The sequence below is a fragment of the Engraulis encrasicolus genome, chromosome 1 (assembly GCF_034702125.1).
Source record: "Engraulis encrasicolus isolate BLACKSEA-1 chromosome 1, IST_EnEncr_1.0, whole genome shotgun sequence".
In the NCBI taxonomy this organism is placed as follows: Eukaryota; Metazoa; Chordata; class Actinopteri; order Clupeiformes; family Engraulidae; genus Engraulis; species Engraulis encrasicolus.
In genome coordinates, this window is record NC_085857.1 from 56,478,892 (window position 1) to 56,494,076 (window position 15,185).

The 15,185-nt window shown below is 44.5% G+C and overlaps 2 protein-coding genes across 2 annotated transcripts in view; both read right to left on the minus strand.

Annotated features, from left to right (window-relative positions):
- Positions 1 to 178: 178 nt before the first annotated feature.
- LOC134458530 (mucin-2-like) lies at positions 179 to 9,621 on the minus strand. Its single transcript, XM_063210898.1, has 9 exons — positions 9,480 to 9,621; positions 8,812 to 8,945; positions 6,660 to 6,885; positions 4,985 to 6,524; positions 4,384 to 4,618; positions 1,431 to 1,564; positions 888 to 1,067; positions 531 to 830; positions 179 to 308 (listed from the first exon to the last, which is right to left on the minus strand). Exons 1-9 carry the CDS (start codon positions 9,619 to 9,621, stop codon positions 179 to 181), a joined length of 3,021 nt encoding a protein of 1,006 aa, XP_063066968.1.
- Positions 9,622 to 10,160: 539 nt separating this feature from the next.
- Positions 10,161 to 15,185, minus strand: part of LOC134458534 (prostasin-like) — a 12,079-nt gene continuing 7,054 nt past the window's right edge. Inside the window, exons 3-7 of the mRNA XM_063210912.1 lie at positions 14,527 to 14,689; positions 11,950 to 12,191; positions 11,503 to 11,630; positions 11,107 to 11,311; positions 10,161 to 10,291 (exon numbers count right to left, since the gene is read on the minus strand). Coding sequence (XP_063066982.1) covers positions 10,161 to 10,291; positions 11,107 to 11,311; positions 11,503 to 11,630; positions 11,950 to 12,191; positions 14,527 to 14,689 — 869 coding nt within the window. The remainder of the gene's footprint in view (positions 10,292 to 11,106; positions 11,312 to 11,502; positions 11,631 to 11,949; positions 12,192 to 14,526; positions 14,690 to 15,185) is intronic.

A 15,185-nucleotide genomic window follows, 5' to 3' on the forward strand; every position in this document is an offset into this window, starting at 1 on the left:
TGTTGTTGTTCTAAAAGGAACTGATGTGGATGTTGGTGGTGTGAGGTCTGAAAATGATCTGGCATTATATGAGGTTCTGGTGCTGATATGGTTGCTATGAGGACTGGAATTTGTTGGTGTATTGGTGTTGTGATTTCTGTCGGGTGTTGTACCTGCTGCATCAGCTGTAGCTGCTGTTTCAGGACTCGTGGAAGTAGTAACCACGATTGGGGTTTTCCGAGATCCTGATGTTGTTCTCTCTGCTGTGGTAGGAGTAGCAGAAGTTGCTGCTGTAGACTTGGTTGACTTCACTGGAACGGCTGTGATGTCTGTTGTCAGGGAAGGGGTGGTGTGAGACAGGGGGCTTGATGTTGTTGCCTTGAAAGTAGTGTGTTTTGTCATCACTCTGGTAGTGGTGGTTGTGTTAGAACGTGTTATTGGTGTCAGGGTGTGTGCTGTGAGGTCTGATGTTGGCTGAGGAAATGGTGTTGCTGCTAATGGTGGGACTGAGGTGGTTGTGAGTGTCATGGCCTCGGCTGTAGTGGAGCTACTTTGTGGAGGGCTTGTTTTTGTTGTTTCCATTGTTCTGAGGCCTGTTGTTGACACAGGTTTTATGAGGTCTGATACTGCTGAGGGGACTGTCTCTGTTGTAAGGTTTGCTAATGCTGAGGAGATGGTGGATGCTACTGTTGAGGGGGTTGTGGGTGTTGTAAGAACTGAAGCTGTTGGTGAAGGGACTGTGGTTGTCAAAGGTGATGTTGAGGAGCCTGTTGGTCTTGTGAGGTGTGCTGATGGTGTATATCTTGGTGTTGTGAGAGATGATAACGTGGTGGGTTCTGTTGCTGAGGGACCTGAGGTTTTAGAGGGTTCTGGTGTTTGTGTGGGTGTTGTGTGGTCTGCTGAGCTACTTGAAGGGACTGAAGTGGGTGTTTTGTGGGCTGTTGTAGAGGGACTTGATGTTGGCATTGGTGGTGTGAGGGCAGATGGTGTCATGGGACCTGTGAGTGTTGTTGCTGCCATTGGTCTTGTGAGGTCTGACACTGCTGAGGAGACCGTAAGTGTTGGTGGTGTGACTGCTGTTGAGGACACTGTGGGTGTGTTAAGGACTGATGTAGAGGAGCCATGTGGTGTCATTGTCTTGGCTGCTGTGAGATCTGTTGCTGTTGAGGGGAATGTGGCCATTGCAGGATCTGTGGATGTTGTGAGGACTGTGGGTGTTTTGTGGACTGATGTTGTTGCTGGTTCTGTCATGCTTGTGGTAAGGTCTGCTGCTGTTGTTGAGGGCATGGATGTTGTCATGGGTGATATTGAGGGGCCTGTTGGTCTTGTGAGGTCTGTTGATGTTGTGGAACCTGTGGGTGTTGTTGAGAGGACTGATGATGTCATTGGAGTCGTGGTGTTAGTGGCTGTTGCAGCTGAAATGGCTCTGGATGTTGCAGGATATGTGGAACCTGTTTTGAGGACTGATGTGGTGGAAGGCAGTGAGGATGTTGGCAGTGTGGTGTGATATTTTGTTGAGGCGACTGAGGATGTTGAGGGGATTGATGTTGATGTATAGACTGATGGTGTTGAGGGAACTGATGTCCTTACGGTAGTGAGGTCTATTGTTATTACAGAGGGATGTGAGGTTTTGAAGTGTGTTGACGTTGGAAAAGGAAATGATGTTGTAGAGGATTCTGGTGTTGATATAGGTGTATCATAGACTGCTGGTGTTGAGGAAACTGATGTCCTTACTGATGTGAAGTCTGCTGAGTTACTTGAAGGGACTGGTGTTGTCTTGGGGTGTGTAAGGACTGATGTTTCCGTGGGGTTTGTGAGGACTGGTGCTGTCATTGGTCTTGTGAGGTGTGTTGTGGTAGTGGACGGGACTGTAAGTGTTGAGGGTTTTTTTGATGTTGAGTGAACTGAGGATGAGGTGATGACTGATAATGAGGTTGTGCTGAGGTCTACGTCTGTAGAAGGGACTGATGATATGGGGTTTGTGAGGTCTGTGGGTGTTGGGGGACCTAATGTCATGGAGCTTGAGGTGCCTGTGCGTGTTGTAATATCTGTTGCGAGGTCTGTAGGTGCTATACCTGCTGAATCTGCTGTAGTTGTTCCAGAAACATTTTCTGCAGTAACCCTGCTTGGCGTTCCTGTAGCTCTTGAAGTGGCACTCCTTGTTGTGGTTGGTGTATCCATAGCTCGTGAAGTCGTTCTTTCTGCTGTAGTAAGTGCTGAAGTAATTGCTGCTGTAGATTTCAGTGGTTTCTCGGGAGTGGCAGTTTTTGTTTCAGTGTGTGTATGAGAGTGTGTGGAAAATGCAACAGATGATGCTGACTTGCCAGCGCTTGTCTTTTCCAAAGTCGTGACTTCAGATGTCCATGGATGGATTGTTGTTCGATCTGTTGCCATGGCAGATGATGATGTTGTAATGCCTGCTGTGGTATGAGTAGATTTGGGCGTCATGACCCTGGTTGTCATTGGGAGAGTTGTGATGGTTGACATGGTAGTTGCCATGCCAACAGATGATGCTGAACTGCCTGTTGTTGTAGTTTGAGTGGATGTTGATGCCATTAGAGTGGATGATGAGATAGGCATTGCAAAGTCTGCTGTTGTTGCAACCTGTTTTGGTGTGGATATTGAGACTGATGTTTCAATGTCAGAAGTTGTTGCACCCTGTTTTGTAGTGGATGATGTGATCGTCATGGCATTGTCTGGAGTTGTTGAAATTTGGTTTGTTGTGGATGGTAAGACCGATGTCACAGTGTCAGATGCCAGTGATGTGATTAAGAATGGTGTCATTTCAGAAGCCATTGCGTGCTCTGACCACCTTTCAGTAGTTGTCGACAGCTCTGATGTCCTTTCAGTTGTTGTATGTAGTGAGGATGTCACTTTGGTTGTAATCTGAGTAGTTTGTGCTGTGAAGTCCAATGGGATTGTTGTAGTAGTAAGGGACGTTGTAACGTCTGTGGTTATGATTCCTGTAGTTGGTGATGTTGTTATGCCAGGGTTTGGTGATGCTGTCATGTCAGTATTTGATGATGTTGCCCTGTCAGGATTTGGTGATGTTATACCTTTGATTGTTGTTTCACTAGTTGGTGATGTTGTAATATTTGTTATTGTTTCAGTAGTCAGGGAGGTGACAGCTGTTTTATTTTCACTCGCCGGAGATGCAGTATCATCTTTTGCAATTGTATGAGTTGTTGGTAATACTGTCCAGTCTGCTGTATTTGCAGTAGGTGTTTGTAGTGTTGCTTCCTCTGTTGTAGGTTCAGTTCTTTGCATTTTGACATGGGTGGTGAATTCTGTAGTTGCTATGTTCAAGTTTGTTGTAGGAGTTGGTGTAGACGTTGTAGTATGAACAGTTGCAATTGCCACCATCTCTGTTGTCAATTGAACCGTTGATGCAGTGGAAACGTCTTTTGCGACAGTGGAAGTTGTTTGTTTTGTGAACATTTCTGTTGTTGCTGGGTAAACATCTGTTGTGTATTGAGGCATTGTCGCTGTGGAAATGTCTCTTATGATGGTGGGAGCTGATTCTGTGGAAACATCCTTTGTGATGGTTGCAGTTGATGCCACGGAAACATCATTGGTGACAGCTGGAGATGTTGTTGTAGAAAAATCTGGTGTGTCAACAGGAGTTGTTTGCTTTGTGGAAACATTTTTTGTGACACTGATTGTTCTTGGCGAATTCTCTCTTGTGATGGTTACTGAGGAAATGTTTCTTGTGACGTCTGCAGACAATCCAGCAGTTGTTGTTGCTGTGTCAACATCTGTTGTGACAGTAAGACTTCTTGCAGTGGACATGTCATTTGGGATGGTGGGAGTTGATGGTGTGGAAACAACTGTTGTCAATTGAGTTGTTAATGTGAAAACATCTGTTGTGATGGTAGATGATGATACTGAGGAAACAGCTCTTGTGATGGTGGCAGTTGATTCTGTGGAAATATCATTGGTGACAGTGGAAGATGTTGTGGAAAAATCTGCTTTAACAGAAGGAGTAGTTTGCTTTGTGGAAACGTCTTTTGTGACACTGACAGTTGTTGCTGAATCATCTCTTGTGATGTTTAGAGTAGAAGCTCTAGAAATATCCGTTGTCAACTTAGTCTGTGCTGTGGAAGTGTCAATTGAGATGGGAGGAGTGACAGCATTTGTTGTTGCTGAAGATACGTCATTTGTCACAGCAAGAGTTTGTTTTGTGGAAACATCTTTTGTGGTACTGAGAGCAGTTGCCATGGGAACGTCATTAGTGACAGTGTGAGTTGTCGCTGTGGAAACGTCTTTTGTCACAGCAGGAGATGTTTGTCTTGACATAAGAGTGCTGAACGTTGGAAACCTCTCTGTGCTCTGAAACCCTGATGATGTCACTGGAAGTGTTAAGGCAAGAATGGATGATGATGATGATGATGATGATGATGATGATGATAATGATTGTGATGATACTGATGATGATGATGGGGATGATGATGTTGATGATGGTGGTGATGGTAATGCATATGTTGATGGTGATGCCAGTGAAGAGGATGATTGTGATACTGCTGCTAGTGATGATGATGATGGTGATGCTAAAGTCGTTGCTGATGATGATGCTATTGATGATGATGATGATGATGATGATGATGATGATGATGGTGAAGATAATGATGGCGCAGATGATGTAGCAGGAAGCATAGAGGCTGGCCCAGTTGAAGATGATGGCAACAAAGATGATGCAGATGATGGTGATGTTTGTGAAGATGTTAATGGTGATAATGATGAGGTCATCACTGATGGAGGTGTTGGTGATGATGATGGTGATGATGGGACTGATGAAAACAATGGCAATGATAATGTTAATGGTGATGGTGTTGATGCCAATGGGAATTTTGAGGGTTGGTATGATGTTGATAATGATGGAGATGATGGTGATGATGATGGTGATGTTTGTGAAGATGTTAATGGTGGTGATGTTGAGGTCACCACCAACGAAGATGACAGTGATGATGATGGTGAGGGTGATGATGGTGCTGAAGAAGGTGATGATGATGATGATGATGATGATGAGGCCATCACTGATGAAGATGTTGGTGAGGTTGATGATGTTGATGGTGATGGAGAGGATGGTGATGTTTGTGGAGATATTAATGAGGGTGATGATGATGATGATGATGATGATGATGATGATGATGATGGGGATGATGATGATGATGATGATGATGATGGGGATGATGATAGTGATGTCAATGAGAATGTTGATGGTGATGATGATGATGATGGTGATGTTTGTGAAGATGTTAATGAGGGTGGTGTTGATAAGGCCGCTGCTGATGAAGATGATGATGATGATGATGGAGATGAAGATGATGTCAAGGATAATGGTGATGGTGGTGATGATGATGATGGTGACACACCTGCTACTGATGAAGACGATGGTGATGATAATGTTGATGCTGCTGCTGATGATGATGATGAGGATGACTGTGATGATGATGAAGATAATGATGATAATAAGGAAAATGTTGATGCTGATGATGATGATATTAATATTTGTGTGGATGATGGTGGTGATGATGAGGGTGGTGGTGATACGGACGATGGTGATATGGATGATGAGGATGGTGATGATGGTGATGAGAATGATTGTGATGATGGTGAAGATGATGATGGTATTACTGATGAATATAATGGTGGTGCTGATGACGATGATGATGTTGCAGATGCTGATGTTGATAATGTTGATGAAGATGATGATACTGACGGTAGTGATGTGGATGATGAGGTTGTTGATGATGAAGATAATTGTGTTGATGACAGTGACGATCGTGACGATGTTACTGGCGATGTTGCTGCTGCTGCTGATGGTACAGATGCTGGTGAAGATGATGATAATGAAGGTGAGGATGATGGTGATGTTAACAGTGTTGATGAAGAGGGTGATGGAGATGATGATGGAGATGATGATGATGGTGATGATGATGATGATATTGGTGATGATGTTACTGGTGGTGATGATGAAGATGGTAATGATGGTGATGATGATGATGATGATGATACTGACGGTAGTGATGTGGATGAGGAGGTTGGTGATGATGAAGATAATTGTTGTGATGACGGTGACGTCTGTGACAATGTTACGGTTGATGATGGTAATGCTGATGATAATGGTGATGATGGTGAAGATGATGATGATGATGAAGGTGATGTCCACAGTGTTGAGGAAGATGGTGATGGTGTTGGTGATGATGATGATGATGATGATAATGATGTTGCGGAAGATGGTGGGGATGATGATGGTGATTGAGATGAAGATGCAGGTGATAATGTTGAGGATGATGGTGGTGGTGATGATGACGGTGCCGATTGAGACAAAGATGATGGGGATGACGTTGGTGACTGAGATGAAGATGCAGGTGATGATGTTGAGGATGATGATGATGATGGTGCCGATTGAGACGAAGATGATGGGGATGATGTTGGTGATGGTGATGAGGATGATGATGGTAATGATATCGATGAAGATGATGTTGATGATGATGAAGTTGGTGATGCCGGTGTTGATGTTCTAGGCTCTGGCGAAGTTGTTGCTGATACCACCATAGATTGTGACAACGAAGACAGCAATTAAAAACATGACAATAATGAAGATGCCAGTTACTATGGGGATGATGATGATGATGTTGATGACCAATGCTGTTGATGAAGATGAAGGTGCTTCTTACCAGATGGACACCCGAAGCTGCTGTCTGCATCTGTGCCAGCAGAGGTGAAGTCCACAAACTCTGGCTGGTCATCTGAGGAGAGGTGGGAGCTGATCCACGTCTGGTAGATGGAGGTCCTGGTGTAGACACTCAGGCTGCTGTCACACTCCCGGCCAATAGAGGGCACCACACCTGACTGCACCCACACCGTACTCCAGGGGCTAACCAGAGGCCCACCCAGGTCCCTCTGGGCACACAAGCCAATCAATAAATCAAATAATCAATTACATTACATTACATTACATTACATTGCATTGCATTTGGCAGGCGCTTTTTAACCAAAGAGATTTACAATCGAGGACATAATCATAGCCAACATCCCTAGCAGATACAAAGTGCACAGGAAATATACAGAACAACAACAGCAGATAGACGATTACCAAACCCCAACTCCGGTGAAGTTGGAACGTTTGGTAAACTGAGAATAAAATCAAAATGCTATCATTTTCAAAACATTCAATACATTCCTTAGATGGAGAATAGTGAAAAGACAACATATCAAGTGTTAAAACCGAGAAAAAATATTGTTTTAGAGGACATATGTACTCATTTCTAATTTGATAACTGCAACACGTCTCAAATAAGTTGGGACGGGGAGCCGTGAAATGTTATAAACATCCAAAGAAGAAAAAACAAGGAATAACATTTCAAAATGAATTGCACTGATGAACAATTTGAGTGTCCAGGCATATCCAGACAATCACAGAGAGGCTGAGTCACTCAGAATTAAAGATGCAGAGGAAACATGAGTGTACGTATATAAGACATATTTTTGTCATTAAAATCATTATATAGGTTCATGACATCATGAAATATATATTGGCTGTAGTCTCACTCTAGCACGCCGAGAATTACAGCTAGTGAAAACTTGACCATATTAAGGACGCTTCATGTCTGCAAATGATAGAGGGGTTCAACATTCCCCTATCCACCCAAGCTCACTTGAAATAGACCCAGACGACATGGGAAACAGTCTTTTGCTTACAGAAGTCAGCAGAAGTTGCAAAAATCAATTCTTTTTGAAAATAATGAAGTCTTGCACATCCTGTGCTACAGTGAAAATTGACCATGCAAGTTGTGTTAGTGCTATCTTCAAAAGTCAGCCTCCATGATGGCATGGGGGTGCAGTAGTACATTGGTTAAGCTGTTCTAACTCACCTGTAGAATTGAATACAGTACTGAATGAAATAAATGGGTTTTAAGCAGCATGAAAAGCCAGTCGTGCATTATATTTTGAAGGGAGATCTTCGATTACTGCCACATAGTAAGGACAAATTGTATTCTCTACTATGTTTTAACAGTTTAAGGACCAAAAGGACCAGCATGACATAAAATGGCTGGCTTTTGGTCAAGACCTGTCACACTGTAAGCACTACAGAAAGGAAAACATTGAAAAACATGACAAGGAATACACCTACCATTTAAGCTGGTGAAATCATGTCCAAGATAGGAATCAACACTGTTTTTATATAAAATCATCTCATCGGTTAATGCTATTAACTGTTAAGTGTTGTTCTTTGTTTTGTTTTTAGTCTTCCTCGACATTTGCTGCCTTTTATTGTCCCGTCTCAACTCTTTTGAGACGCGTTGGATTTACATATGAATATCGCCCAAAACAATAATTTTGGTCAGTTTTGATGGCTGATATGTTTTCTTTGTACCGTTCTCCAACTAATGTCAGAACCAGACTTTTTGAAAATGGCAGTATTTTGTTATTATTCACAATTAAGCTTGCGTCCCAACTTCTATGTAGTTGGGGTTTGTATATTGCTGTCGTTGTAGTATTGAGTACAGTAGCATTGAGAGCAGTGCATCAGACTTTGTTGGAGCCAGTGTGTGATGACAAGGAATTAATCTGTTGTGCGAAGAAGGACGTAGACAGACACAGCTGTGTGTTCTATACTACAAGTGAGCTGGGTCAATGGTGTTTTTGTAGTAGCAGACACCAGGCTGGTGCAGTCACAGCTACAGCAGTGGCACTATTGAGTGACATTTTTGTTGCTGTCGTTTTACTGGATTATCTTAGACCCTAATTCATTGTTTGCACATTAATTACCAATTACATATGAATGCATGGTTAATGCAAAGGTGTGTCATAAAACAGGTATGCTACCTGACAGGTGCCGCCAGCAGTATCGGCTCCAGCACAGATGAGGTTGTCTGTGACGTCAAGGTCCTCCCTGATGCAGTTGCACTGTCTGTTTCCCACCACTAGGGGCGCTGCCTGCTGCAAGGTGCCAGGGCTCTCTGCAGTACAGAGAGAGGAGGGGGAATACATTTAGCTTAGCAGATTTCCACTCCGTTTAGCTCAAAATATGTTTTGTTGCATTAAGTTTATAGACTGCAAGCATCCACCAATACAAACACACGCACGCAAACACACTTAACCCTAACAATAACCAAAACTATCCCAAACCCTAACCTGTCAGTGAGGAAACGTGTTTACACTTTTACACTTTATCAGCAACAACAAAACTACCCCAGCAAAAGGGGGCAAAGGAGTCCAGGATTTGGGCCCCACATGGAGTGAGGGCCCCAGCATGTGGGTGTGCTCTAATAGCAGTGGTCTCCCGAAGGTAGATTGGTGTAGCACACACACACAGACACACAGACACACATGTGCGCACACACGCACAAGCACACACACACACACACACACACACACACACACACACACACACACACACACACACACACACACACACACACACACACACACACACACACACACACACACACACACACACACACACACACACACACACACACACTAAGACTGACCTCCCACCCATCCAGTGACCCTGGTCTGTGTGCCGTTGTGGAAGACGCTGCCATCAGCCGCCAGGCAGATGGGTCGGATGTAGTCGTTGAATGTCAGGGGGGCAGACAGCACCACCAGGGCGATGTCATTCTCAGGGTGCATTTCGATACGCCCAACTGTCCTTTCCTCTTCATTGGGGTTGCTTCCTGCCTGGTATTGACGCCCCAAATACACCCTCAGCCCAGTGGTAGACGTGCTACAGTAATAAATACAAAGTTAGCTCAGCGGTTGAGATGGTGCTGTATATTAACCTGTTAAAACACAAGTGTTATACGTTTGCTGTTACCAGAATTAAATTTTACAGGCTACAGGTTACATTTACAGGCCTTGAGGCTGTCTTATATTACCCAGCCCCCGGCATCATTTTAATGCTATGCAGTTTTGCTTGAAATATGACAAGTGTTGTAAAGAAATGTTGGACATTACATTTGCAATATACAGTTATGTAATATTGTCAGGGGACCCAGTGAAGGTTGGGTCTGTTGTAAAGGTGGCTGCCTTCAATATAGGCCTAAAGTGCAGGGGGAAATCCTAGTTTGTGTTCATAGTAGGGCCCTTGGGGGCCATTATAAAATTTGAAGTGGCCCCTCGAATCAAAAATGTTTCCCATCCCTGCCCTAACCGTTAACCAATAACACTCCTTACTTGGGGAAGCAGTGTGCTGCTGTGAGGACCCATTGGCTGCTGATGAGGGATCCTCCACAGACATGGTTGCCGGAGCGATGGATACTGGCCTGCCAGGGCGACCGGCCCAATGGGTCATGGCCACACACTGGAGGGGAAATGGGAAAAGAAAAAAGTACATCAGACATTTTCTATATGGTAACCAAGGTAAAACATGTTGCGCCTCGTTCCCGTAGCTACCTGCGCTCTTAAAGGGCCAGTGCAGTATTTCCCCACCACACAACACACACACGTACACACACACACACACGCGCACGCATGCACGCACACACGCACGCACGCATGCACGCACACAAGCATGCGCGCACGCACACACACACACACACACACACACACACACACACACACACACACACACACACACACACACACACACACACACACACACACACACACCAAAACAAAATCAACCTGTTACAGACATACTGGGTTTTTTATTTTTTAAATGTGCTAACATATTGAGTTGTGTGATGTAAATAAATGTGCTAGCACTGGTACTGGCAGTTAGTGATGGAACAACATTCCAGAATTAACAAGACCTGGATCATCTCTCTGAACCTTCAAGAAGCAAGTAAAGATGTGATTATTTACTGCACCGGTGTCTGAGCTGGCCCAGACCTGGGGTAGACTAAGGCATGTTGTATGCTGGGTACATGTTGTGAGTGTCTGTCTGTCTACCCTACTCAACCCTGTGCTAATGTACTTACAGAAAACACATTTGCACCTTTTGTTCTGTATATATGCGCACTTTGTATCTGCAAGTGTTGTATGCTACGGTCATGTCATTTATTGCAAGTTGCTTTTTATCTGCCAAATGTAATACAATGTGGCGATGAGTGTTGTACTCGCCTAGAGAAAGCGGAGTGGTAGTAGGCCCTCTAGTGGTGGTGGAGAGAGCTGCACAGGTGACGTTGAGGTCACTGGTGTCCTCCCCTGGGGACAGGAAGCTGACGTATCCCGGGGTGACGCCCTGCAGGTTGATCCAATCCACGTAGTGGGAAATGCGCGTGTAGACACCTGGTACCCCCGCCCCACCACACCTGATGGCGATGCCAGCCTGCACCCACGCACTGCCCTGTTTGACCACCAGGGGAGCCCCTGAGTCTCCCTGGAGAACACAACAGTATAAATGATTTCCATGCATGTCTATTAACTAATCAGAAAGGATAATAGCATTCCAGAGGGTCATGAAGATTAAATAGCCTACTAACAGACCCACCCATGCACTCACACACTCATACACTCACGCACGCACGCACGCACGTACGCATGCACGCACACACAGATGACTGGTCCTACCAGGCAAGCTTGAGTAACATCAGACAGGTCAGCTGCGCACATCATGTTGTCAGTGATGCTGTTGCTGCCATGGAGACAGATGCACTGTCTGTTGCCCACCACAGGAACACGCACCTGCTGCAGCACTCCTGAAGAGGGCGATAGAGAGATACACACAGGAAAAAGGAAGAAGAAGAAGAAGAAGAAGAAGAAGAAGAAGAAGAAGAAGAAGAAGAAGAAGAAGAAGAAGAAGAAGAAGAAGAAGAAGAGAGAAATTAAGTATGAAAGAGAGAAGACATCAGTTAAGGAGGAACAAAAGTGAGATGGAAGGGTAGAAGGAAGATGTATGATGGAATGTGTGAACATATAGGACCAATTACAAATTCAATAAAAAGCCAACCCACTGCACTGATTTTCATTTGAAACACACACACACACACACACACACACACCCACTCACACACACACCTGCTGCATTTCTCAATCCAGTGACCCAGCTCTCTGTGCCGTTGTGGAAGGTGCTGCTGCTGTCAGCCAGACAGACGGGCTGGATGTAGTTGTTGAGGATGAGGGGAGCAGACAGCACCACCAGGGCTAGGTCATTCAGAGGGTGGCTATGGATGAGCGCAACTGTCCTTTCCTGTTGGTTGGGATTGCTGCCACCCTGGTTTTGCCCGCCCAAATACACTGTCAGCCCAGTTGGGGAGTCGCTGTAGAAAGAAGGCAAATCCGTTGAAGTTAGAGGTGCTTTATTAAAGGAGCAGTCCATCCTTTCTTCCACAATTTTCACATACTGTATGTGCAGTATTTCCAAGTATTGCATATGACTGTCATTTTCTTTTCGGTGTGTATAACATCTCAGGGCAGAGCCACTGTTATAATCTTATTGTTGTCACCAACATGATAATGACAAAGTCTGAGTGTGAATATGTCACTGCGTGTCAATGCGTGTGGCAAATTGCCCAGGGACCATCCTTTAATTTGAGAGATATTTCCTATTCAGACCTAGAGGTACGGTCTATCCAGTTGTAAAGGGTATTGCCTGTTTTAAGATCTACAGGTGTGACCTGGATTCAAAAGAAGACTCTCACATGAATGGTATGTGCACAGGCCAGGCGTGGTCTGTACCGAACATTACCAGTTCAGGCCTAGAGGTATATTGAGTTGTGAAGGTATTTCTGTACTGGTTCAGGTATTAAAGTATGACCTAGTCAACATTGAGATTAGCTTATACCTATTCAGGTGTACAGGGATGACCTAAATAGAGAAGTACACTGGGACATGCAAAGTATGCCTGTGCTGAGGTGGAGTCATTACCGATTCAGGCCTAGAGGTAGGCCTATAGTCTACAGTATGTAGTCAGAGATTATTTACCAATAAGAAGACTAGGCAATATCCTAGGGCCCCTCGACATTTGTCCATTAAAGGGGGCCCCCAACAGTCAGCCTTCCATGGGAAATACCAGCAAAAGTAGAGAAGACACGCTCACACTATCGCGCAACGATTAACACAGTTCGTAACTGGGTGCTAAATCCCACATAAAACATAGATAAGAGAATGAAGCGAAGGACAGCACTCTTCAGATTAGTGGTGTCAACAATGATCGATTCGGCGATCCGAATCGATGCGGGGCATGGACGATCCAGAATCGATCCGGCAAGTTCCAGAATCGATCCGGCATTTTTTAAAAGTTTCAATTACTTCCATGGATATTTCGGGAGCAAATGAATGTTAAATTAAATAAAAGACTGATACAGACTGATACAGAAAACAGCCAATAAATTGTTGCTCAGTATCTGACTACTTGTATTGCCTCATCATGACTGATTAAACATCTGCTTTGCTTTCAGTAGAAATGTAATGCATTGCAATGCATTGTAGAATTGAATTGGGATTGGATCGGATCGCATCGAATCAAATCAAATCGCTACCTCCTGAATCGTGATTGAATCGGAAAGTGAGGGCAGTGCCGATCCACACCACTACTTCAGATTTTTCTTTCTTTATTGGCCTACGAACGTATCAGGCAAAGCCCTTCTTCAGCGTGTCATGGCGATTGTGGAATGCCCAAAACGTTTGCAGGTGAGGAAAGACAGAAGTGTGAAGAGTGTTGATCTTTGTTTCATTCTCCAGTATCAGCAAAAGTAATTCAAAAGGGCTCCATCTCTATATATTGCCAAGGGCCCCCAAATGGGTAGAACTGCATGCAGTTGTGAAAGAACACACATTTGTCAGTGGGTGTGTTGAACTTCCAGCTGCCTTATAGGCTTCAGAGGCTGTGTATTATATTTGGACATTATTGTCACATTTTGATCATCAAGCATTTGTAGATGATCATGTCAATGTGGACCACAGTACATTGTGACAAAAAACATCAAAAAAGGAACTTAAAATTGGGCATTTTTGTCAAGTAGGGCAAATGGGCAGGTGATGAACAGTATCACTGCCTTGCCTCATTCTGCCCTGTTTTGTGTGTGTGTTCCCCCAGGACTTCCAGCCCCATAGCAAGTGAAATTGGACCCTCCACCACCACCTACACGAGCTGCCACTGGACTACTGACACACACACACACACACACACACACACACACACACACACACACACACACACACACACACACACACACACACACACACACACACACACTCAAAGGGTCTCGTATTCTTTCATATCCAACTCCCTTTCCCCTGAATATTCAATAAATCCTTGAACTTGAACTAGGGCTCGTTTGTTTGTCCTAACAAGTTTGGTGCCTAGCTACAGGCATTAGCAATTTCTTATTTGCGCGTTTTGTCCTATGTACGTATAGCAAGCAATCAGAATTTCACCAGCTCTTTTCCTGTGTTTTTCCTGCGCCTGTTCTGTTTTCATCTACATCATTGTTGTGACATGGGCAACTACTACTTTGTACAGTTTGTTGGGGTCAAGTTCATGGCGATGCTACACTCTTTTAGTCAAACTTTTAGTCTGAGGAAGGGCCAGGGTGGCTTGAATGGGAGCTCATCTGAACTGGAACTGAAATTGTTTTGAATTGAGAGTCTTACTTTGGAAAGCAGTGTGCTGCAGTGAGCACCCACTGGTTGCTGATGAGGGATCCTCCACAGACGTGGCTGCCTGAGCGATGGATACTGGCCTGCCACGGCCACATGCCTGCTGGGGCATCCGAGCCACTTATCACCCCGGAGTTCAGAGGAGCATTTCCGCAACCTGGAGGCAGGAACAGAGAGAAGAATGTCACAATAGACTGGAAGGGCCCAGGTCTCTCTTGTATTGGTTATGGCGGCCAATGATGGCCAACCCGTATTCGGAAGGTACGATTCACTGGTCTGGGCTAGTGTTAGTCAAAAGGGGAGGCTACAACATTTCAGCTGCCAGGGGCAGCGGTGCTGACTTGCAAATGAGGGGGGGCATTTCATTTTTTTAATAGTAAGCAGGCGTTGGCAGGCTTATGAGGTGACGGGGACATTTGTTGCAATAAGGTTGAGAACAAGTGATCTATGTCATGATGTGTATTATGTGTGTGTGTGTGTGTGTGTACTCTACGCCTGTGATAAAAAAACGGCCCCTTCTTAACATCGTACAGGATATACACATAACATCACATCACATCACGGCTGTTACAGGCTTGACAAAAACAGAGAACACAGCCCAATAGACATACATGAATACTGTACATTAACCCACATAACTTGAAGATATTACC

Excerpts from the sequence above, each read along its gene's own strand:
- LOC134458530 (XM_063210898.1), bottom strand. The coding sequence starts at position 9,621 with ATGCACCCTGAGAATGACATCGCCCTGGTGGTGCTGTCTGCCCCCCTG. Across the intron at positions 6,525-6,659 it reads CAGCTTCGGGTGTCCATCTG|CAACAACTTCGCCAGAGCCT; the intron begins GTAAGAAGCACC and ends TGGTGGTATCAG. Across the intron at positions 831-887 it reads ACCCACTTCAGTCCCTTCAA|GTCCCTCAGCAACAGAACCC; the intron begins GTAGCTCAGCAG and ends CTAAAACCTCAG.